This window comes from Myotis daubentonii, chromosome 7 (genome assembly GCF_963259705.1).
Source record: "Myotis daubentonii chromosome 7, mMyoDau2.1, whole genome shotgun sequence".
Classification (NCBI taxonomy): Eukaryota; Metazoa; Chordata; class Mammalia; order Chiroptera; family Vespertilionidae; genus Myotis; species Myotis daubentonii.
In genome coordinates this window covers 44,323,969-44,346,965 of record NC_081846.1, presented here as the reverse complement: position 1 = coordinate 44,346,965, position 22,997 = coordinate 44,323,969, and the positions used below count along the sequence as shown (strand labels likewise).

Sequence of the window (22,997 nt, the reverse complement as noted above, 5' to 3'; positions counted from 1 at the left end):
TCATATGTTTGTCTTAGTTTTCCTGTCTCCTCTTCTCCAAGGCTGTCAGCTCTTTCTCTTTCTCCCTCGTTCCCTTCTCTCGTTCCCATTCAATGAATCGTAGTGTGAATAAGGAAATCTGATGAGAACTTTGCTAGCACGGATGTAAATCAGGAAAATCTTCCTCTTGAAGGCCTTTAAAAAAAACTTTACCCCTTTGCCACCTCCATCCAACCCCTACCCCCTTCCCTCCAGCCATCACCACACTGTCATCTGTGTCTGTGGTTTATGCATACATGTTCTTGGGCTAATCCCTTGACCTTCTTTCATCCAGTCCTCCCACCACCTCCCTTCTGACAGCTGTCAGTCTGTTCCATGTATCCATGCCTCTGTTTCTATTTTGTTCATCAGTTTATTTTGTTCATTAGATTCCACATAGAAGTGAGATCTTTTTAAAAAAACACACAAAAACAAACTTCTGGCTTCTTGCCTGTGTTTCTGATAGTTGAGGCTAACGGGCATATTCTTGTGATGACTGAGGTATTCATAGCATCTTTATCCTATGACATCCACTAGTCTTTGTTTCTCACAAGCTGCCTGTTTCTGCTGTTTACTGTACAACCTTAATAACATACACTGCTTTATAAGGCGGGAGGCATGGCTTCCTTTAGAAACACCACTACATCTTCCTTAGAGGTATTTAAGCAAATCATTCGATCAATTTATTGAAAAAGGATTTCTTTAGGGAGGGTGTTTTGGTGAGGTAATACAAAAGGCCATCGGCTTCAGCATAAAACATTATCAGTGCGGTCAGGGGTGGTCCTGAGAGCCAGGCAGCCTTATGAGTTGGCCACTGCCCTCTTTCCTAGCCACCTCCAAAGGTTTTGGTGCGTCAGTGACAGAGCACCTGGCACGAATTATACCTTCACGAACAAAGGGCACAGCAAGGAGTTTTAAAGCCTCTTCTCTTTGCAACTGGAGGAAAGACAACTTTGTTACCATGACATCTGAGATTGCTTTTTACCCAAGAAGGACTCCTTTCAAGTTAATCACCTTAAAAATAGAGATGAAAGACTAGCTTCATTAGTGGGCCCCAAGTCTGTCACAGAGAAGGCACTGGCTGGAGTGGGCTGAGAAGGACAGACAGACAGGGAGACGGGTGGACCAGTGAGGGGCCCCCGTGGCACAGGCCAAGGGTGTGTGCCTCCTGGGCACTGACCCTAGTAAACACTGGAGCCACTCTCAACCGGAACTACTGTTGTACCGACCAAAACCCTGGCTTCTGCTTCCCCTCATGTTCCTGACATTCACATCTCCAGCCTGAACGTCAGTAACAGAAACAGCGGAAAGGAAATGCATGTTATGGAAAGAGAAAAATCAGTCCTCCTCGTTCTCCCTTCCGTAACACTCCTCTAGAAATAAGCATGAACACACACGGCCAAGGAGACTGCCTGCAAAGCTGCTGCAAATGCAAATCAAACCAGGTTGGAGGTGACAGGAACACCGAAACGGAATTTTGCCTGGGAAGGTGGGAATGCAGTTCGGCTGCCGCTCTTCCCTCCGGAGGCTCTGATGAGTCAGTTCTGCAGCGTGGTACTGGGCGACGAAGCGGGAGAACAGATGATCAAATCCAAAAGGGAAGAAAAGTAGGTAGGCAGACAGCTGGGCAGGAAAGGCGCTTTCCCTGTCTCCCGTTGTATCTTTAGGGCAATCGGAATGTATCTTTTAAGTATCCAATTTATTTTGTTCTTATTCAAGCAAAAATAGAATAAATGATAAACCTACAAAAAAAAAATGAAGCCATGATGGCTTCATTTTGATCCAACGGATTTGGAATTTAGAATTTTGGTACTAATTTTGCCACTTCAGTGGGAAGAGAATGCTTAACATTGGTTATGATCATTAGCAACAAATATATAAAGCTGTGTAGGGATTCCCTGAAAAAAAAAGGTGGGGAGGGGGTACTTGACATAGGGTTGGTGTGTAAACAGCACCTTAAGTAAACACGTACAGGAAAAACGATTATCAATTCCAAGCATACAACCCATTCACTGTAATTCTACATTTAAATTTCCTATGGCTTCCTTAAGGATGTGCCTCTCTCCTCCCATCCCTATCCCCATTCCTCTCCTGTGAGGGATAAATATCTCTAAAATGACAGCTGGGTTAATTTGGCACAGACACATGAACTTGCTAGAACAGCGGTCGCCAACCTTTGGGACCTCACGGCCCACCAGTGATCCGCGGATCACCGGTTGGAGACCGCTATGCTAGAACACCTAGGTTCTGGTGCCAACATAAACACAAGAGTGGCCCCTGACACACAGCCATCTGCCTGAAACCCAGGAATCATGCAGTGGAAAAATGGAAGTTCTCAAGGCATTCCTTTTATTTATTCGGATCATATTACAAGGTACAGATTGTATATTAAATACTATAACTATAAAATATAACCAACAATGCAAAAACAGTGTTGCATTTCAATATATGGGCGTTTAAAGTATTAGAAAACTCATAATGTTTAGACTTTTTTAAAAGTAAGTTTCAGAAGCAATTTTTTGTTGTTGTTGTTAAAGGAGCTCTAATGAGAACTTTACCTCTAAAGTGAATCATGGTTAAAGTTTTAAAATGTCAAATGCCATAACATAAACACTTATACATTGAAAGTTTAGTTTTCATTAGTTGGATGAATAAATTTGCATTCAAATATGAGTAGTACAATATCAATACAGTAAATCAATACTTCAAAATGCCAATCTCCTAAAGTTATAGTATGGAGGTGTAATAGAAAAAGAAAGTAAATGAATTCACTTGGTTATGCAGTAAGAACCAGGGTACAATCCACAGCTCAGTGGCAGTCTGTACACACGTTTCACATACTAAACTGAACACTGAGAGACAACAGCCTCAGACCAGTCCACGTGATCTCTGACCCATGATTCCTTAAAGCCAAGTAGGTACTAATATTGACATTTCCACACAACCAGGTTTCAATTTCTCTTTGGCTTGGTTTTAAATCTGTCCTCTAAAGAAGTGTACTCTTTTAACATATTATGTTATGAATGAAAGTATTCCTATTATATATCAGGAAAAAGGTTTGACTAAGATGCACAAGAAATTATGAAACTATGTAGCTTTAAAAACCCTCTTAAAGCTCTAGTAAAAGAGCACCAGATTGTCTCTATTGTTTCTATTTCATTGATCGCTGCTCTTATCTTTAGCATTTCCATCCTTCTGTTGCTTGGTTTAATTGGGTCTTCTTGTTTTTTATTCTTAAGGTAAAGCTTAGCTCTTTGATTGAAGACCTTCTCTTTCTTCTCTTAAAATAAGCATTTTAATGGTAAAGATTTCACCATATATATTACTGTAGCCATATTCCACGAATCTTGATATGATGTATTTTTTAATGTCCCTTGCAATCTCTTTAATTCATGAGTTATTCAGCAGTAAGTTGCTTAATTTCTAAATATGTGGGAAATCTTTCAGGTATCTGTTATTGATTTTGAAATTAATTCTGTTGTGGTGAGAGATTATGATTTGTATGATTTCAGTCCTTTTACATTTATTGATACTTGTTTTATGGCCTGGAATACTGTCTTGGTGAATCTTCCATGTTCACTTGAATAGTATGTATATTCTGCTGTTGCTGAAAATAGTATATGAATATCAATTAGGTCAAATCGGTTGACACTGTTGTTTGAGGCTTCTGTATTCTTCATAGTTTTCTATTCTATTTGTCTATTTGTTCTACCATTGGGAGAGAAGTAGGAAATCTCTATCTATAATTATGGATTATCTATTTCACTTTTCAATTCAGTTGTTGATTTATGTAATTTACATCTCTATTATTTTAGAGTACAATATCAATACAGTAAATCAATGCATGTAAATTTTAAATTGTTATGTCCTCTTGATGAATTTTGCTCCCATTAATATTTCTTGTCTAAAAACTGCATTTAATATAAATATAGCCACTCTAATTTCCTTTGAATTATTGCCTGATAATTCTGTATCTTATTTTTTTTTGCCTCTCTGTGTATTTATATTTAAAATAGGTTTCTTATGGGTAGCATATAGTTGTATAGTTGGATATTGCCTTTTTATCCAATCTGACAACCACTGCCTTTAATAGGGTGTTTGGCCATTTCCATATGATGTACCTATCAGTATGACTGGGTTTAAGCCTGCCATCTTACTTTTGTTTCCTATATACTATTCCATTTGTTCTTTGTTCCTTTTTCTCTTCCTTGCATCCTTTTGAAGAAATTGCTATGTTTTATGAATCCATTTTGTTTCCACTATTAACTTATAACTATTACTAGGGGCCCGGTGCACGAAATTCGTGCACTGGGTGTGTGTGTGTGGGGGGGGAGTGTCCCTCAGCCCAGCCTGCCCCCTCTCACATACTGGGAGCCCTCAGGCGTTGACCCCCATCACCCTCCAATCGCAGGATCGGCCCCTTGCCCAGGCCTGACGCCTCTGACAGAGGTGTCAGACCTGGGCAGGGGACCCTCATTTCCCCCCATCACTGGTTCTGCCCCCAGCCCCCTCCGATTGCTGGCTCTGCCCCTTGCCCAGGACTGATGCCTCAGCCAGAGGCGTAGACCCCCATCACCCTCTGATCACCTGATCGGCCCCTTGCCCAGGCCTGACGCCTCCACCAGAGGTGTCAGGCTTGGACAGGGGACCCCTATCTCCCCCCAATCACTGGCTCTGGCCCCCGCCCAGGCCTGAGGCCTCTGGCCCAGGCTTCAGGCCTGGGCAAGGGGACCATCATATCCCCCCAATCCCCGGCTCCGCCCCCCGCCCAGGCCTGATGCCTCGGCCAGAGGAGTTGACCCTCATCACCCTCCGATCACCAGTCACCGGATCGGCTTCTTGACCAGGCCTAAGGCCTCCGGCAGAGGTGTCAGGCCTGGGCAGGGGACCCCCAGCTCCCCGCGGTTGCAGGCTCCGCCCCTGCCCAGGCCTAATGCCACTGGCTGAGGCGTCTGGCTCGGGCAGCGGGGACCCGCAGCTGCAGCGGCCCCGCGATCGTGGGCTCCGGTTTAGGCCCAGGCAAGGGACCCCTAGCTCCCGGGCCTGCCAGCTTCAACCGTGTCCAGCTCCCATCGCTGGCTCCACCCCTACTTCCTGCTATCACTGGCCAGGGCGGCAAAGGCACCTGATTCTCCGATCATGGCTGGGGGGCAGGGCAAAGGCGGCCCCAGGGCCGCCTTTGCCCTGCCCCCCAACTCTTAGCTCCCCCCTGGGTTTCCGATCACTGTCAGTGGCAGGGGGCTTCTTCCTGCTTTCCCTTTCGCCTCCCTGCATTGTGCCTACATATGCAAATTAACCGCCATCTTGTTGGCAGTTAACTGCCAATCTTAGTTGGCAGTTAATTTGCATATAGCCCTGATTAGCCAATGAAAAGGGTATCATCGTACGCCAATTACCATTTTTCTCTTTTATTAGTGTAGATTTTTTAAAGTTGCTTTAAGGTCTACAAAATATATCTTTAACTTATCTGTCTACTTTCAAACAATATTATACCACTGCAGGTACAGGTACAGAATCTTAGTATACTTCCACTCTCCCAATCCCATATTTTATGCTATTGTTGTCATACATTGTACTTGTATAACTATATAATACATCACTATTTTTGTTTTAAACAGTCAATTATCCTTTAATGGTACTAAAATGAAGAAAAGACAAATTTTACACTTACCCACATGTTCACCATTTCTGGCACTTTTATTCTTTTGTATAGATCTAAATTTCCATCTGGTATGATTTCCCTCTGTCTGAAGAACTTCCTTTAATATTCTAGTACTATGGGTCTCCTGGTGGTCTTTTCACTGAGCTTTTTTTGTTTGTTTAAAAAACATTTTTATTTTGACTTCATTTTTAAAAGATGTTTTGCTGGATATAGAATTCCAGGTTGGTAGTTTTTGTTGTTGTTGAGTACTTTAAAGATGTCATTCCATTGTTTTGCATTGTTTCTGATGAGAATTCTGCTGTCATTCTTTATTCATCCGTATGTAATACATATTCTCCTCTCCCCCACTTAAAAAAAACTTTGTAGGAGTACCAGTGGAAAAGGCCAATAATTTGTTTCTTCTGTTCACATATTTTTCCCACATTGAAATAGTCTTTAAAGATATTAATACAGAAAACAGTAGTATAAAAGTAATTTCTCTTCTTTAAAAAACTGTACTGTATTCTTGTATGTGTGTGCAACCTTAAAGTCATGTAAAACCATAAAACTACAAACACATTAAGAAGCTGAAATGTGAAAATAAAATTCAAGAGAAACTGGACACATGCTTAATATCTAAATCCTAGAGATGTCCTCTATAAATTTTGTTATCATATGTGAGGGATGAACAACTTCACTTTTCAGGCTAAGGCACATATACGATGGTGGTCCCATAAGATTATAATGGATTATAAGCAAAAAGTTTGTTTGCGATATTGGGAAAAAAAGGTTGGGTATGATGGTATGATGTTGAATTTACTGCGAGCTCGGGGTGGTTTAAATAGATGAGGAGACTCAGCAATGCTGTGCAACTGCCTTGCACCTGCCTGCGTGTGTGCACACAATCTCACTTTCTTTCCCTCTGTTTCTCTTTTATGTTTTTGTTAATCCTCTCCCAAGGATATTTTTTTCTATTGATATTTAGAGAAAGTAAAAGGGGGGGGGGAGAGACAGAGAAAGAGAAACAACAATGTGAGAGAGACACATCAAGGATTGAGCCTGCAACTGAGGTACATGCCCTTGACGGGAATCGAACCTCAACCTTCAGTTTGAAGGCACTGAGCCAAACCGTCAGGGCCTCTCTGTTTCTCTTTATCTCTCTTTCCTCCCAGACCTGTTCCTCCCTCTCTTCTCTTTTATTATTTCTTGTCTCAAGCTTTCTCTCTCTGGATATCTTTTGACCTCTGCTCTCCCTTCCTCTTCCTCTCTCCCTCCTCCTGACATCTCTCTCTCTAAAGGCACCTCCCTCCACAGCCCTCCCTTGACTCCCCAACGTGTACATGTGTGCACACACACTTTCTTTTATATACTGTACTTTTACTGTACCTTTTCTATGTTCAGATATAGTTAGCTACACAAAGGTTCTTTTTCTGTTACAATGGCCTAAGATATGTAGTACAGTAACGTGCTGTACAGGTTTGCCGCCTTAGGGGCAATAGGCTCTATATACCATATAGTGTGGGGTTAGGGTTAGGGTTATGGGGTGTGTAGCAGGCCGTACCATCTAGGTTTGTGTAAGTGTACTCTATGATAGTTGTACAAAAATGAAACTGCCTAATGACTCGTTTAGCAGAACATATCCCCATCATTAAGTGATACATGACTGGAACTTCAAATAACTATTTTGTTCGCTGGCCCCCCATCACTGCTCCTCTTGACTCCAATTACACTTAAGCTTGATAGCTGATATTGTCCCACTGATCACTGATGCTGTGCTCATTTTTCAAAAACATTATTTTTGTCCTTCATTTTGGATATTTGCTGTATGCCTCCTGGTTCACTAATGTTTTCTTCTGTGGTGCCTAACCTGCTGTTAATACCACCCACTGTATGTTTTTTTTTAATAATTCTTTATTATTGAAAGTATTACATCTGTCCAATTTTTCCCCCACTGACACCCCTCCAGCCCACCCCTGCCCCAGGCCTTCAGCACCCTATTGTCTGTGTCCATGGGCCATGCATATAGGCATACAAGGTCTTTGGCTGATTACCTCCCACCCACCTACCCACCCCCCTGAGATTCCACACTCTGTTCCATGCTTCCATGTCTCTGGATCCACTCTGTTCATCAGTTTATTTTGTTAGATTCCACATATGAGTGTGATCATGTGATACTTGTCTTTCTCTTACTGAATTATTTCACTTAGCATAATACTCTCCAGGTCCCTCCATGCTGTCTCAAAGGGTAAGAGAGTCTTCTTTTTTACTGCTGCATAATATTCCATGGTATAAATGTACCACAGCTCTTTTATGCACTCATCTACTGATGGGCACTTGGGCTGTTTCCAGATCTTAGCTATTGTAAATTGTGCAGCTATGAACATAGGGTGCATACATTCTTTTTGATTGGTGCTTCAGATTTCTTAGGATATATTCCTAGAAGTCCACCCAGTGTATTTTCATTTTAAATATATTTTTCATCTCTGGAGATTTCATTTGGGTCATTTTAAATAGCTTCTATTTCTTTCCTCACTGCAGCTTCTGGCCTATGCTAATTTAGTTATGCTACTAAGATTCCCCTTTAATACAATTCCTCATGTATTATGATGTCTTTCCACCCCTACTGGTGGGCAAAAGTATTCTCCAGCCCTGGGTGCATTTTCATAATTATTCAGCCTACTGCTTTCTGATGGTTTCCTCTCATGCATGTGTAGATAAGTACTCAGTCAAAGATTAAAAAAGACTCTTAAAAAAGACTCTTATACAGATCTCCAGAGCTTTGTCCGTGTATGGGTTTGCCCCCAAGTACTCCGTCCCACAAATTTTAGCTACTCTGCCTCACCAAACACCAATCTCTGTGTCCTCAACTTAGCTAGGCCTCTGGGCTTTCCTTTGATTCCCCCTCCATTTTGCTGTGGCCTGGAAACTCCCTTTAGGTAGGAAGCAAGAACAATCGTAAGACTCATCTTGTTTGTGTTCCTTCTTTCAGTACCTGCTGTTCAATGTCTGACTACTGTTTCACATACTTTTTCGGGTTTGCTATTTATTTAAGATGGGAAGGTGTATCTATTTCCTCCATGTAGCCAAAAGTGGAAGTTCAGATTATATTTTAGAACTAATGTTTTATGTGAGCCTGAACCTTTGATTTCTCTAGGCTTCAGTTTCTACATGTATAAAATAATGTTAACTTACAGCAATTCTCAATGCCCTGGATATAGGCTGAACTGCTTTAGAATTCCTTTGTCACTGTGCTCTACACGCACATCCCTCCCAGCAAAGTGTTACATTAACACTGTTGTATTCGGTAGGTTGTACACTAGGATCTTGTAACTGGTGATTTCATTTGCATTTAACGTAGTGGGCATTTCTTATTTTTGAATAACAGTCCTGAATCTATGTGAACCGTATGGAACTGACCCTATCCCCAGCTCCAGGGTAGAGTAGGTGACCTAGATCTAAGCCAATAAGCATATTCTGTCCTCCTGAAAGTAGAACTACTGGTTCAGAGAAGGGCATCCTATATAATAAAAGGCCAATATGCAAATCAACCGAAAGGCAGAATGACCGGTCGCTATGATGCACACTGACCACCAGGGGGCAGACACTCAATATAGGAGCTTCCCCCTAGTGGTCAGTGCGCTCCCTAGGGGGAGTGCTGCTCAGCCAGAAGCCAGGCTCACAGCTGGTGAGCACAGCAGCGGGAGCCTCTCCCACCTCTGAGGCAGTGCTAAGGATGGCCGACTGCTGGTGGGGAGTGGGCCTAAGCCATCAGTCGGACATCCCCCAAGGGCTCTTGGACTGCAAGAGGGCGCAGGCCAGGCTGAGGGACTCCCCTGAAAATCATGCACTGGGCCTCTAGCGTAAGATAATTAAGTGAATGCCTGCCAGGTCCAGACTCTCTGCTCAAACAGTCTCATTGCAGCTGACTTGCATCTGAGCTGGAATCTTTACCAGCACCTTGTCAGCAGTCGGGGTCTAAAAATGAAGATGGAGCTTGGAGACAGAGTTCTGTTGGCATTATTAAGCTTCTGGGTCAACTAACACCAGACTTTCCCTATAACTTCCCTTTTGCCTCAGAGAGCAAGGGTTTGGCTTTCCAGCACTTGAAATGGAAAGTCTCCTGTCTGTTCCATCAAATGGTAAATGTCAGTCCTGGGTTCCAAATGGAGGATTTACACAGACACACTGAAGCAATGCCATACAGTTTTGGAGAAATGAGCTGTAATAACAACCATCAAAGCAAAATCGCATGCTTCCTAGAGATGGAGCCTCTCTTTATGAACAAGGGCGCTATCCAAGCCTGTGAGGCAGAGCCGCAGAGTGATGAGGGTGTGGCACATGTAAGAGCAGGAACTCCAAAGGGAGTTCCACAAAAGAGAAAAAGTGAGCCTGACAGTTTAGGCCTGATTTGGGCAAATCCGTTCACACTGACAGCCAAGTATCATTTCTAATGCAACAGACTGTAGGATATCACCTAACATAACAAGAAGCCCCTCATTCCCATGACCTAAAAGTGGACATATTACTTTCTTTTTAATTTTTACATCTGGATAACATTTTTAAAAAATACACCCAAGTTCTATTTTTGCTCCTCAAAGAATATAAAATACAAAAAATAAGCAGTTGACTATGTTATCCAGAAGTGTGACACTACTGGGCTATTTCTCCTTCCTTTTCTAACTTTCCTACTTTGTAACCAGGAGAATCTTACGATAATTTAAGAAGAGTAAACCTGGGAAAGAAAACTACTGGTGCTTATCAGAAAAATAATTTGTGGCGGTTTTCCCAGATAACATCATTACTGTGGTAAAATATTTAAGAAAAACCAATATTTGCATGTATTCTCTTTAATACATCTTTCTTCGACTTATATTCCGCTCCCTTTTTGTATATCTCTTTTCTCTCTGCTCTTTGATGAAGGCAATGATTTGTGTCATGTACTATTATATACAAAAAATGAATGCTGACTGATGACAAGTATACTGAGATAATAGGGAACTTGGCACTACAGACAATAACTGAGGTGAGATATTATGACATGTATGTATTTTTTAGGCACGTGCTTTGGCAATCTTATTGAAGTTACAGTGGGCTTCACTCCTACGTGAAGACAACGTGAAGACTCTTTGTCCACTGAGGAATTTTGACATAATGGGTCACAAAGACAATGAAGTATGACAGTATAATTTGTCAATTAAGGTTTTGAAAAATAGAGATATGGAATATTATATATGCATCTCTCCCATTAATTTACAGAATAAGCAGGATAGAATCAAGACTTACTCCTCAGTTAAATCTGGAAGGGGAGAATAGAAATGTGATACAAGTAACTATAAAAGTACCAACATGTCCCAGATGTAAGAAAAAAAAACAATCCCTGAGGGTTAGATTATTGTGTGGACACAAAAACTAAAGTAATAAAAGAACAGGATTTTGGAAGAAGTGACTTTCTGAAATTGTGTGTCCTTCTTAAGGTGTTTAAAAGTAGCAACCCTACATCTTAATTTCAAAGGCTGGCCTCAGATTTGTTCTTTGTTGTTGTTTTTTTGTAATGTTAGAGAGAGAGGAAGGGAGAGGAAGACAGAAACATTGATTAGCCACCTCCTGCACGCCTCCTGTTGGGGATGGAGTCTGAAAGCTGGGCGTGTGCCCTGACCGGGAATTGAACCGGTGATCTCCTGGTGCAGGCTTGTTTTTGATTATTTGGTTTTTAATTACATAAAAAAATAGTACACTTAATATGTTTTACTACCAGCCACCTAGTGAGAAAGACAAATTTGTAAATCTCTCCCTAAATTTAAACTACTCAATAATCTTTTTAGGTTTTTTTTTAAAATATATTTTATTGATTTTTTACAGAGAGGAAGGGAGAGAGACAGAGAATTAGAAACATCGATGAGAGAGAAACATCGATCAGCTGCCTCCCGCACATCTCCTACAGGGGATGTGCCCGCAATCAAGACACACGTGCTTGACCGTAATCAAACCTGGGACCCTTCAGTCCGCAGGCCGGCCGACGCTCTATCCATTGAGCCAAACCGGTTTTGGCTAGTTTGTTTTTTAATTCCACAAAAGGAATAGGACACTCAATAAATTCCACTAACAGCCTCCAAGTAAAGAAAAGCAAACTTCCAAATCTCTCTCCAAATTATAAAGCAACAAAAGCAAAAACAGACATGCGGGCTCCATGTAATGATACATTTTCTGCATGGCCAAGGAAACAATCAGCAGCGTTAAAAGGCAACCTATTGCTTGTAACTGTATTTTTAATTTTTTGAGGAACTTCCATACTGTTTTCATAATTGCTACACCAATTTACATTTGCACCAATGGTATTCAAGGGTTTCCTTTTCTCCACATCCTCATCAACACTTATTTTTTTGTCTTTTTTTTTTTTTTAAAATAGCCATTCTAACAGGTGTGAGGTTGACTAGTGATACCGAGCATCTGTTGGCCACTGTATTATCTTCTTTTGAGAAATGTCTATTCATGTCCTTTGCCCATTTTAAAATTGGGTTATTTGGTCTTTGCTACCGAGTTGTATGAGTTCCTTATATATTTTGGACATAAACCCCTCCCCTTATCAGATATATGGTTTGCCTATATTTTCTCCTATTCCATAAGTTTCCTTTTCACTCTGTTGTTTCTTTTGCTGTGCAGCAGCCTTTTAGTTTGATGTAGTCACACTTGTCTATTTTGCTGTTGTTGCTTGTGCTTTGGTGTCATCCAAAAGCCCACTGCCCAGACCAGTGTTAAGGAGCTTTCTTCCTGATGGGGGTGGGCTGGAAGAGGTTAATGGGAGGGCGGGGCGAGGGGGAGGACCTATGTAATACTTCTAACAATAAAGATTTTTTAAAAAGCTTTCTTCCTATGTTTTCTTTTCTTTCTTTTTTGTTCCAGGGCTTATATTTAAGTGTTTAATCCAATTTTGAACTGGTTTTTTGTATATGTTGTGAGATAAGGGACCAATTTCATTTTTTGCACGTGGACATCCGGTTTTCCCAATGTCATTAATTGAGGAGACTACTGTTCCCCATTTACTATTCTTGACCATCTTGCTGAAGATGAGTTGACTGTAGATGCATGGCCTTTTTTCCGGGCTTCTGTTCTGTTCCACTGGTCTATATGTCTGCTTTAACACTATTTTAATTACTATAGCTTTGTAATATATTTTGAAATTAGAAAGTGTGATGTCTCTAGGTTTGTTCTTCTTGCTTAAGATTGCTTTGGCTATGTGGGGTCTTTTGTGGTTCCATATGAATTTTAGGATTGTCTTTTCTATTTCTGTAAAGAATGTCATTGGGATTTTGATAAAAATTGCATTGAATCTGTAGATCACTTTGGATATAGTGACCATATTAATTCTTCCAATCCATAAAATCATGGGTTTTTCTTGAGTTAAGTATAGCATCTTAAAATTCTCTAGTCCCATAAAATGTCTCTGAAGAAGTGTAAGCAACTATGTACCAACCAATAAGAAACTTGTGACATGTTTCTTTTCGGATTATTAATGGCAGGCAGTAACCCTTCCAATGATCTTAAGCATCCAGATTTGCCCTCAAGGTGTGATAGCCAGTCCCCAGCCAGAATTACGGACCGTAAGGACAGACCGGGTTGAGGGCCACAATGCTGCCGGGCAGCACGGAGACCTGGGTGAAAGGGCATTCTGAGTCTCTGTGGCCTCCTCAGCAGCAGGGGCAGAAGTAAAAAGCAGACTAGTGTGTGTTCATTATTTTTGGCTTCCACACATCTGCTAAGTATTCTATCAGACAGCAATAGAAACACAATGCCCAGAGCCTTTATAGATGATCTATCCAGTCCCCTACTCTCTCAGTCAGCCTTCTACGAGTCTGACTGCCCCAGGCAGAAATAATCCCCCTCTGCACTGATCTTTATTTTTATCTTTTCTTGCAAGTTACCCACATTACGAATCAGGAATAGTACATGTGTACACACACACATAACTACTGGGAGGAAAACATCATTCCTTTGAAATGTTAATTTGGGATACTCATGTTTATATACATAGGAGAAGCAATGATGAGTGACCTTATTGCTGAAGCTTAACAATGAGACATTCCAGGTTGCCTTTTCCATTTTGTCATATTACATTTAACTCATTTTATAATACTCTTAATTCAAAACAATATTGAAATTTCCAAGCACTTAAAATGTGAACATAGATACTCTTGTCAAATTTAAGATAGCATGATATTTGGGGTTTTATTTCATTTAAAAAATTCCCATGAATTTGATTTTTTTAAAGTCCATTTATAACAACACAGGTCTTAAGATTAGAAGAATCTACTTTTGTTTTGAAATTTCTAGCTGCCATGAGAAGTGGTTTCAAAATAACAACCACCATCACCACGGTCCCCCATGTTATGTCATGTCATGTAATGGATGCTTCTTGAGCATAGATAAGGCATTTTACTAGATGTGGGGGACAAGTGAAGGAGGATGGAGATAGAAAACAGAAGAGGTGGGAGGTTCAGTCCTTGAATCTGACACTTCACTGACTGCTAATATAACTAGTTTTTTAAAATATTCTTTCATATGTAGTGTATTTTGGATTCTCTTTAAAAAATGGTTTCTATATGGGCCTTAATATAATTTTAATAATGGAAGACAATATATTAACAAATGAAATGCTTCTCATTATATTTGAATCAGAATTTTCAAGATAGAAGAGAACTTACAGATCACATAATCTAACTCTAAATTTCAAGCTACATTGAATTATTTATTTGTTGGTTCGTTTTGTAATAACTCTCAAATGTGAACCAAATGAAAACCATAGGCTTGCATTTGTCTGTATCCTCAGAAGAAAAGTCCACTTTGAGCAGGAGTGCTGGCCATCCCTCCCCCTCAGTTTACCAAACCACACAATGTCTGGTTTGTGGGCCACGATTGACGGTTCACTGTTATTGCTTTAACCCAGTGGTCTTGAGTCAGTAATTTTACTAAATATTACAAGGTTCTGCAGTGGATAGAGTGTCAGCTTGAGGACTGAAGGGTCCCAGGTTCAGTTCCGGTCAAGGGCACATCCCCAAGTTGCAGACTCGATCCCCAGTGGGGGTGCACAGGAGGCAGCCTATCAATGACTCTCACTGATGTTTCTATCCCTCCCTTCCTCTCTAAAATAAATATTACATGGTTCATGTTAGAGTGTTTTAATTGCAGTATCAATTCACATCTCAGGATTCATTGCTTGCATATTATCTGGGCAACATTAAATCTATTATGTTACAATCTAATTTATATGCAGAATGCAAGTATCTGAAACTCTAAAACCAACCAGTCACCACTTCCAGACTATCTTCAAGATTTTTAAGTATCTACTGACTAAAGTTCTTTATGCTGTTTGCTTTTTAGTTGTTTAACTTGCCAGGTTTCTGGTGTTGTAATCATATGCAATCTTGATTTTATTTTATAGGACTATCTGAATTAAACATACCAAGTGAAACATAGAATACTTTAATTTGGAGGGAGTAAAAGAAATATAGAGGATTTCACTGTATTCTGTGGTGCAGGAAAATGCAACTGCTCTTATATAACTAATGCTGCCGGAGAGCTAAGAAGGAAACAAGAACTGTCTTTGACCCCCACAATCATGCCAGAGTTCTCAACTGCATCATGACCGCTATAACTGAGCAAGAAAAACAGTCTTGGTATAAATTTAGGGGTAACTTGTAATAACAAAAATAGTGGCTACCATGTGCCTACACATACCCAGCACTCACTTTTTCTGATGCAGAATCAGAGGCTTAGAGAGATGAAGCCATGGCCAAGGTCATTCAAATAAGGAGCAAGTTCCTGAGGGCAAGGGCTGGGATGGAGCTATCATTCTACGCAGAGAGCCTCCTCTGTGGGTACACTCACTGTTGGTGGGGTGCCTGTGTCTTACTTTTAATGTCAAGAGGTTTTCTGTTTAGTTTAAAGTCTGCTCCAGAAATTAGCTTGCTCTCTCATTCTTGTGTTAGGATGGGGGCAGTTCTTATGAGAGGTTGATCCAGGAGACAGTTAAAATTATTTTCTAAAGTTATGTTGACATCTTATCATTTTTTTTAAGTGGTACATTTATTTTTTAAAATGATGGCCCTCCCCCAAAAGAGGAGATTTGACATTCTTTGTCAAATCCTTGTTAAGTAACAATAAGGGGGCAAAAGACCATGTTACATAACACAGCAAAATGGGAAGTGTTCCTGTTTTGTTTCTATCCCCTTCTTTAAAAAAACAAACACCTGTCTGGAGTTAGGCCCAGTTTTATTTATTTTACCAAAGGTATAGTAAACTCTTGGCTTCACTCTCTGAAATAGGGTTTGGCAGCTGTTCACCGCAGAGCAACATTACATAACAAGGCAGTTCAAGAAGCAAAAAAGAAAACCACATGGAAATGAGGCTTTGGTGAGTGGGCTTGCGGTGAGGCAGAATGCACTTTACCAACACAGGAAACAGGCAATGGCAAGGCCGCGTGAGCAATTATTATGTAAATGCTCAGGGTTTTCCCACAATAAATCTCTGCACAGTATACACTTCCATATCACAGCAGTGACCTTCTAAGTGAACGCTTGTGTGGGAGAGAACTGCTGCCAGAGTCTGAATTCTTTTGGGGATGTTCTTGGAAGCCAAGTACGACACCCGCCCCCCTCCTCCCCCCACCAACTCTTTAATAATGCCACCCTACAGAAACATTTTTAAATAACAAAGAGTAATTTCAATGGAAAGAGTCAAGTTCTGAGACTTCTGACCTTACCAGCAGCTCTAAAAACTATGTAATGCAACTCACTATCTAACACAAGCTCTTTTCTGAGCATGGTTTTTTTAAACAGTATGCTCAAGCTGCTTTTAATTTTTTAGGTCCAGAGATGAAAGCAGGCTTCTTCTTCTTTTTTTTTTTTTAAGATAAATATCTTTAAAACAGTTTGAGTACCAAGCTAAGAGTCACAATTGGCCCCAGAGTCAGCACTTTCTGGCAGTACAAAATATCCTCATTAAAGCCATGTGCTAAATTAAAATAGAGAAATTACTGGAAATGCAACCAAAATATAGAGAATATTTGCTTGCTTATGCAAATCCTTGAAAAGACCTACTCTTTGTCTTTAACCAATACTGACAGAAAGCATGTACAATGAACTTGACTTAGCACTAAAATGGATCCTTAATAGGTCAATCTGTTCCTGCTGAACACACCAGAGGGTACATCTTTGGAAATACTGTATATTTTAAAATCTCAGCTATTTCTAAATAGTATGCTTAGTTTCCTGCTGAAGAACTATGGTCATTTAGGTTCCTAAGCATGAAACAACACATAAACTTTGTATTTGCAAAAGGATTTATTTGGAATCATTTTCCTGATAAACATCCTGTAAGACCAAGTACTCTATCATGCAAGGAAAAGAGGCCTAGTAACCTGTATGTGCTATTTAGGTTCATAAATGGAAGATGTGGTTGAGACCTGATACACATACTAAATGGTCTGTTTCATTTTAGATTAAAGGAGAAGAAAATGCTATTTGGTTTATCTTGAAATATTAGCACTCTTTACATATCCCATGCATTCTGGAATTTATCCTGTATCCCCAAATGATCTGAATATCATAAAAGTCTATTCCTCACTATGAAAAAAAACAGCATATTGGGAGTTTTGTATTTAGCATTTAAGTAAAATAAATGCTGGTGCTATAAATCAGGATGAATGGCAAATTTGGAATAAAGTTTCTAACTACAGATCATGGTGCATTATATCTGCTGAATAAATTAATAAATAAATGGAAGAATGGGGTTTCCAGCTTTATCATCTTTGAAACTATACATTCCCAACATCAAAACTATAACATTTTCCCAACCTGAAAATATTTGTGTCTCAAGAACTTCAGCTTAAAGTTGTTTAACTACTGGGAAGTTACTATAGAAATGCCAGTGCATCCATTCATGCATTAAGTGTAACTAGGTCTCATGCATGGCCTCACATTGTATGTCCTTTAAATTAGGTTGCAAAGGACTGAACTTCAAGTCCTTATGTCATGCTTTAAGTACAGGCAAGATCTACACACAGCTTGAATCACACACATCATTTTGACGAAAGGTGATTAGAGTATAGTTGGTAAAACACATTAACAATAATTTAGAACTACACATACACAAGGTGAAAGCAAATATTCAGAAACTGAAGAGAAGCTGCTCATGTCAGCAGCATCAACATTCCCGTGGTGGTCAGTCTCCTTTCATCACGGCCAATTAACTAACGGAGGAGGAAAGACAGAAACTATGGGAAATGCAGACCATCTGCTCAATCCAGATGCAACAGCACATGACTCTTATAGCCAAAGCTTTTTACCACAAACGAACAGAAATAAGATCTAATCCTCTCATAGAACACCCCCCCCCAAAAAAATAGACATATTTGCATCACAAATAAAAATAACATTAAAATCATTAAATGAGACCTTTCAAATATCAGTCAATACTTTTAGAAACACACAGATCAAACAGAATACTAAGTCAGCATTAGAGAAAGTGGGGTTGGATTTTATTAGCTTTTTTTCTGTTTAAAAGCATGCTTAACACATCTTCATTCCTTAAATAGCAAGAACATTTTAGTTCAGTCATCCTAGTGTTAAAAAAACACCAGCAGATATTCCTTTAATATTGTGTATTTCAAATAATGTGCATTTTCTTTCTTATAAGAAAAGGTTAAAAAATATTCTTACCTTGAAATTGTGAACCTTTTCATATTTTGGAATTTGCTCGTTTTCTTTCAGAGTTGCTCTTCTAACAAGTGATGTCAACTGTGAATAAGCAAAGAGTTTCAGAGGTTGCCAGATTGTCACAGACGACTTTTGAGAACCCAGTTTCATTCCCAAGGCTGCTATCAATAAATCTTGCTGACGGCCCTCTTGTTTTGATTTGCGAGCTGCAGCTCTGTTAGTTTTCCTACCCGACCAAGACTCTTTGGATGGCATTTTTGAAATTCACAGGAAAGAAATAAAACCTATATTAATCTATGTCTGTCGATGAACTCTATTCAGCTAACAAATGAGCATTCTGCTAGCCAGCACAGAACCCTAACCTACAGAGAGCTGCAGAGAAACATCACAGAGGGGTGGAGGAGGATGATGAAGCACTTCTTAAAAAGAGGTCGACTAACCAGAAAAATTCTTCTTTCTTCCTTTTTTTTTTTTTTAAAGGGCTCTATATTTAAGCTTCTGAAAACTTGAGTCTGAACAGAGAGTCGATGCTAACATACGAAACATTGAGCATCTCTCTGTCCCTTTTTAAAAGCCATCCAATTTTGACAAATGGTACATTTCTAAAAGCTTTCTTCCCTACTGAATATATTAACGTCCATTCTGAATGAAAGATGCCTACATACTGCCTGCAATCAGTTTCTAGAAACAGATACTCTGTGCAACCCTTAACAGCGGGTGGGGGAGGGGAGGGATTTGACAAGGAAGGCTGGATTAGACTGGTCACCGTAAGAAAGGAGATAACCAATGAAAATCAAGCAACAGTATTTAAGTTTTGTATTCCTCAACTCACTCTGTTTCTCCCTCCTCTCATGTAAGATTTTCTTGCTTGCTCAACGAAAAAAAAAACACACCTCACAGTGGGAAGACAATGAGCAATGACTGAGTCATGCCTCATTGCAAAATGGAATATATTGTTACCTATTGAAAGCAAAAGAAAATTAACACGCAGCAAGCAGGTTCTAAAAAGAATGCACCACTGCCAGATAAATGCTTTCCATATCCTTCTTTGTGCATATAGACTGAGGTTAGTTATCTAAAACCAAATTTTACTGAAGATGAGAAAAAGCTGACAAATATTTTGATAAAAAAGGAGTTTAACTAGGTATCATACTATTTTCATGTAAAACAAGGAGCATGCACATAATATTGTTAGCACCCTGAAGTGGTGAGTTTTGTCTCCCTACTATGAGTGCTTTTGTTGTTGGTCTACACTTAAATAGATCTAACCATATTTTTATCCTTAGTCTCAACATTCATTATTCAAAGAACTTCAGGCCAGGTCACAATGGGATGTAGTGCAACTGGGCTTATAGGAAGGACCCTTGGGTGTTTGCTGATGTAGGACTGGGGGTGCTCATGGATTGGAAGAATTAATATGTTAAAATGCCCATGATACCCAAAGCAATCTATAGATTCAATGCAACCCCTATCAAAATACCAATGGCATTTTTCACAGAACCAGAACAATTAATCCTAATATTATATGGAACTACAAAAGACCATGAATAGCCAAAGCAATCTTGAGAAAAAAGAACAAAATTGGAGGTAACATGCTCCCTGATTTCAATCTATACTACAAAGCTATAGTAATCAAAGCAGTATGATACTGATACAAAAACAGACATATAGGTCAATGAAATGGAATAGAGAGTCTAGAAATAAACCCATGCTTATATGGTCAATTAATCTGTAACAAAGGAGGCAAGAATATACAATGGGGAAAAGACAGTCTCTTCAATAAATGGTGCTGGGAAAACTGGACAGATACATGCAAAAACAAGAAAAGAAATTAGGCCAAGGAAGAACCAAAATGGCAGCATAGGTAAGCACCTGTACTTGCTGCCTCCCACAACCATATCAAAATTACAACTAAAATACAAAACAACTATCATCCAGGACCGCGGGAAAGCTGGCTGAGTGGAAGTACCACAGCTAGAGAAATAAAGAAGAAAACACACTGAGACTGATAGGAGGTGCAGAGGTGCGGAAAGGGCTGGCACCCGGGTGTGCCACATTTTTAATTGGGAGGGAGATACAAGCTCCTGCTTGCTCTGAGCTCCAGTGCCGGGCGAGACTTTGGGGGACCCAGACACATACAGGGACAAACTGGACTGTCTGGCATGGGGGCAGGAATGCAGGGGTGGCTTTCTTCCAGACAGAGGTGCGTGCAACGGTCATTGTTCTTGCGCTGGGACCTCTCCAGTGCAGGGCTGACTGGCAGCCATTGCTGTTTGCTCCGCCCTGGAGATTCCTTGAGACCCCACCCAATTTACAACCCCACCCAAGCTGTGTGCAACAGCTTTTGCATGAATGGCCTATCCTTCCTTAGCCTAAAACCTGTCAAACTGCAGCTGGGTCAGGGAGCTCCAAAGCTATCTAAAGAAGGCCCAAGGCCAGCAGCCTGCCTTGCCTCACAGCTGGGCCTCGTCTGGGCACTTCCAAACCCCATACAAAGAGGAGGAATCTGCTGATCTTTCTGTAGCTCCTGCTGGGTGGCCCCAGACAGTGGCTGACTTTGCACCTTCTTGGAGATCAAGAGGCAGTGTACCCAGTGGTCAGTGTGAGACCATACCAGATTATAACTCTTCACATCCATAAGTGACACATTCAAGGAGCAGACTCAGTGGGCACCAAAGCCCCACTGAAGCAAGTCCTGCCCCATAAAGGTGTCTCCTGCACAGCAGCTCTTCCACTGTAGACACAGCTGGTCCTCACAGCCAATTGGCCTGGAGGTCAATTCCTCCCAGTGATACCAACAGCAATCAAGGCTCAACTACAAGACTGTGCACACAGCCCACAAAGGGGTGTACCATGAGTGTCCACCTCAGGTAATTGGGGAGGCTGAGCCACTGGGCCCTATAGGACACTTACACACAAGACCACTCTATCAACTCAAGGAAACTTAGCAGCTATCCAATACATAGAAACCAACACAGGGAAGCAGCCAAAATGCAGAGACAAAGAAACATGTCACAAATGAAAGAAATGGAAGAGAGCAAACTACTAGATATAGAGTTCAAAAGCACAGTTATAAGGTTACTCAAGAATCTTCTAGAAAGCTCAGAGGAACTTAGTGAGACCTTCAAGGATCTTAGTGAGAATGCCGAAAAGGAACAGTCAGAAATTAACACATTGTTTGTGGGTAGTTTTTATTGCGCACTAACAGGTGGTGTGGGCCATTTTTGCTAATTTTTTGCACAAATGGCAATGTTCAGTAAAATTACGATAACTTTAGTTTACGTATTTATACGTTACCCGCATTCTACCGCTAGTCTATAAAAAAACGTATAAATACGTGTCCCGCGCTCTACTACCAGTCAACACAAAATGTATAAGTAAAACGTATAAATACGTTTCCCGCATACAATGTCTTAAGCATACCCTGACTGAAATAAAGAATAATATACAGCGATTCAACAGTAGAGTAGAGGATCCTAAGAATCAAGTCAAAGATTTGAAATACGAAGACGCAATAAACACCCACCGGAAAAGCAAAAAGAAAAAAGAATCCAAAAATATGAAGATAGTGTAAGGAGCCTCTGGGACAACTTCAACCGTACCAACATCTGAATTATAGGGGTGCCAGAAGAAGAAAGAGAGTAAGATATTGAAAACCTATTTGAAGAAATAATGACAGAAAACTTCCCCTACCTGGTGAAAGAAATAGACTTACAAGTCCAGGAAGTGCAGAGAACCCCAAACAAGAGGAATCCAAAGAGGACCACACCAAGACACATCATAATTAAAATGCCAAGGGCAAAAGACAAGGATAGAATCTTAAAAGTAGCAAGAGAAAAACAGTTAGTTACCTACAAGGGAGTACCCATATGACTGTAAGCTGATTTCTCAACAGAAACTATGCAGGCCAGAAGGGAGTGACAAGAAATACTCAAAGTGATGAACAGCAAGAACCTATAACCAAGATTACCCAGCAAAGCTATCCTTTAGAATTGAAGGTCAGATAAAGAGCTTCACAGACAAGAAAAAGCTAAAGGCAATATAGATCAATGGAATAGAACACAGAGCCCAGAAATCGGCCCGAACCAATATGCTCAATTAATATTTGACAAAAAAGGCAAGAACATACAATGGAGCCAAGATAGTCTCTTCAATAAATGGTGTTGGGAAAATTGGACAGATATATGCAAGAAAATGAAACTAGACCACCAACTTACACCATACACAAAAATAAACTCAAAATGGATAAAGGACTTAAATGTAAGACGGGAAACCATAAAAATTCTAGAAGAATCCAAAGGCAACAAAATCTCAGACATATGCCGAAGCAATTTCTTCACTGATACAGCTCCTAGGGCACTTGAAACTAAAGAGAAAATGAACAAATGGGACTACATCAAAATAAAAAGCTTCTGCACAGCAAAAGAAACCATCAACAAAACAACAAGAAAACCCACTGCGTGGAAAACATACTTGCCAATGTCATATCTGATAAGGGCCTAATCTCCAAAACTTATAGGGAACTATACAACTTAACAAAAGGAAGATAAACAATCCAATCAAAAAATGGGCAAAGGACCTAAATAGACACCTTTCAAAAGAGGACATTCAGAAAGCCAAGAGACATA

General features: G+C 40.2%; 1 protein-coding gene across 2 annotated transcripts in view; it reads right to left on the bottom strand.

Annotated features, from left to right (window-relative positions):
- The window catches only part of CHN1 (chimerin 1), a 161,803-nt gene that overhangs the window by 31,854 nt on the left and 106,952 nt on the right, over positions 1 to 22,997 (bottom strand). For both annotated transcript variants that reach the window (XM_059704022.1, XM_059704023.1), the window contains one exon: positions 18,373 to 18,450. In XM_059704022.1, the coding sequence (XP_059560005.1) occupies positions 18,373 to 18,450 (78 nt within the window). The remainder of the gene's footprint in view (positions 1 to 18,372; positions 18,451 to 22,997) is intronic.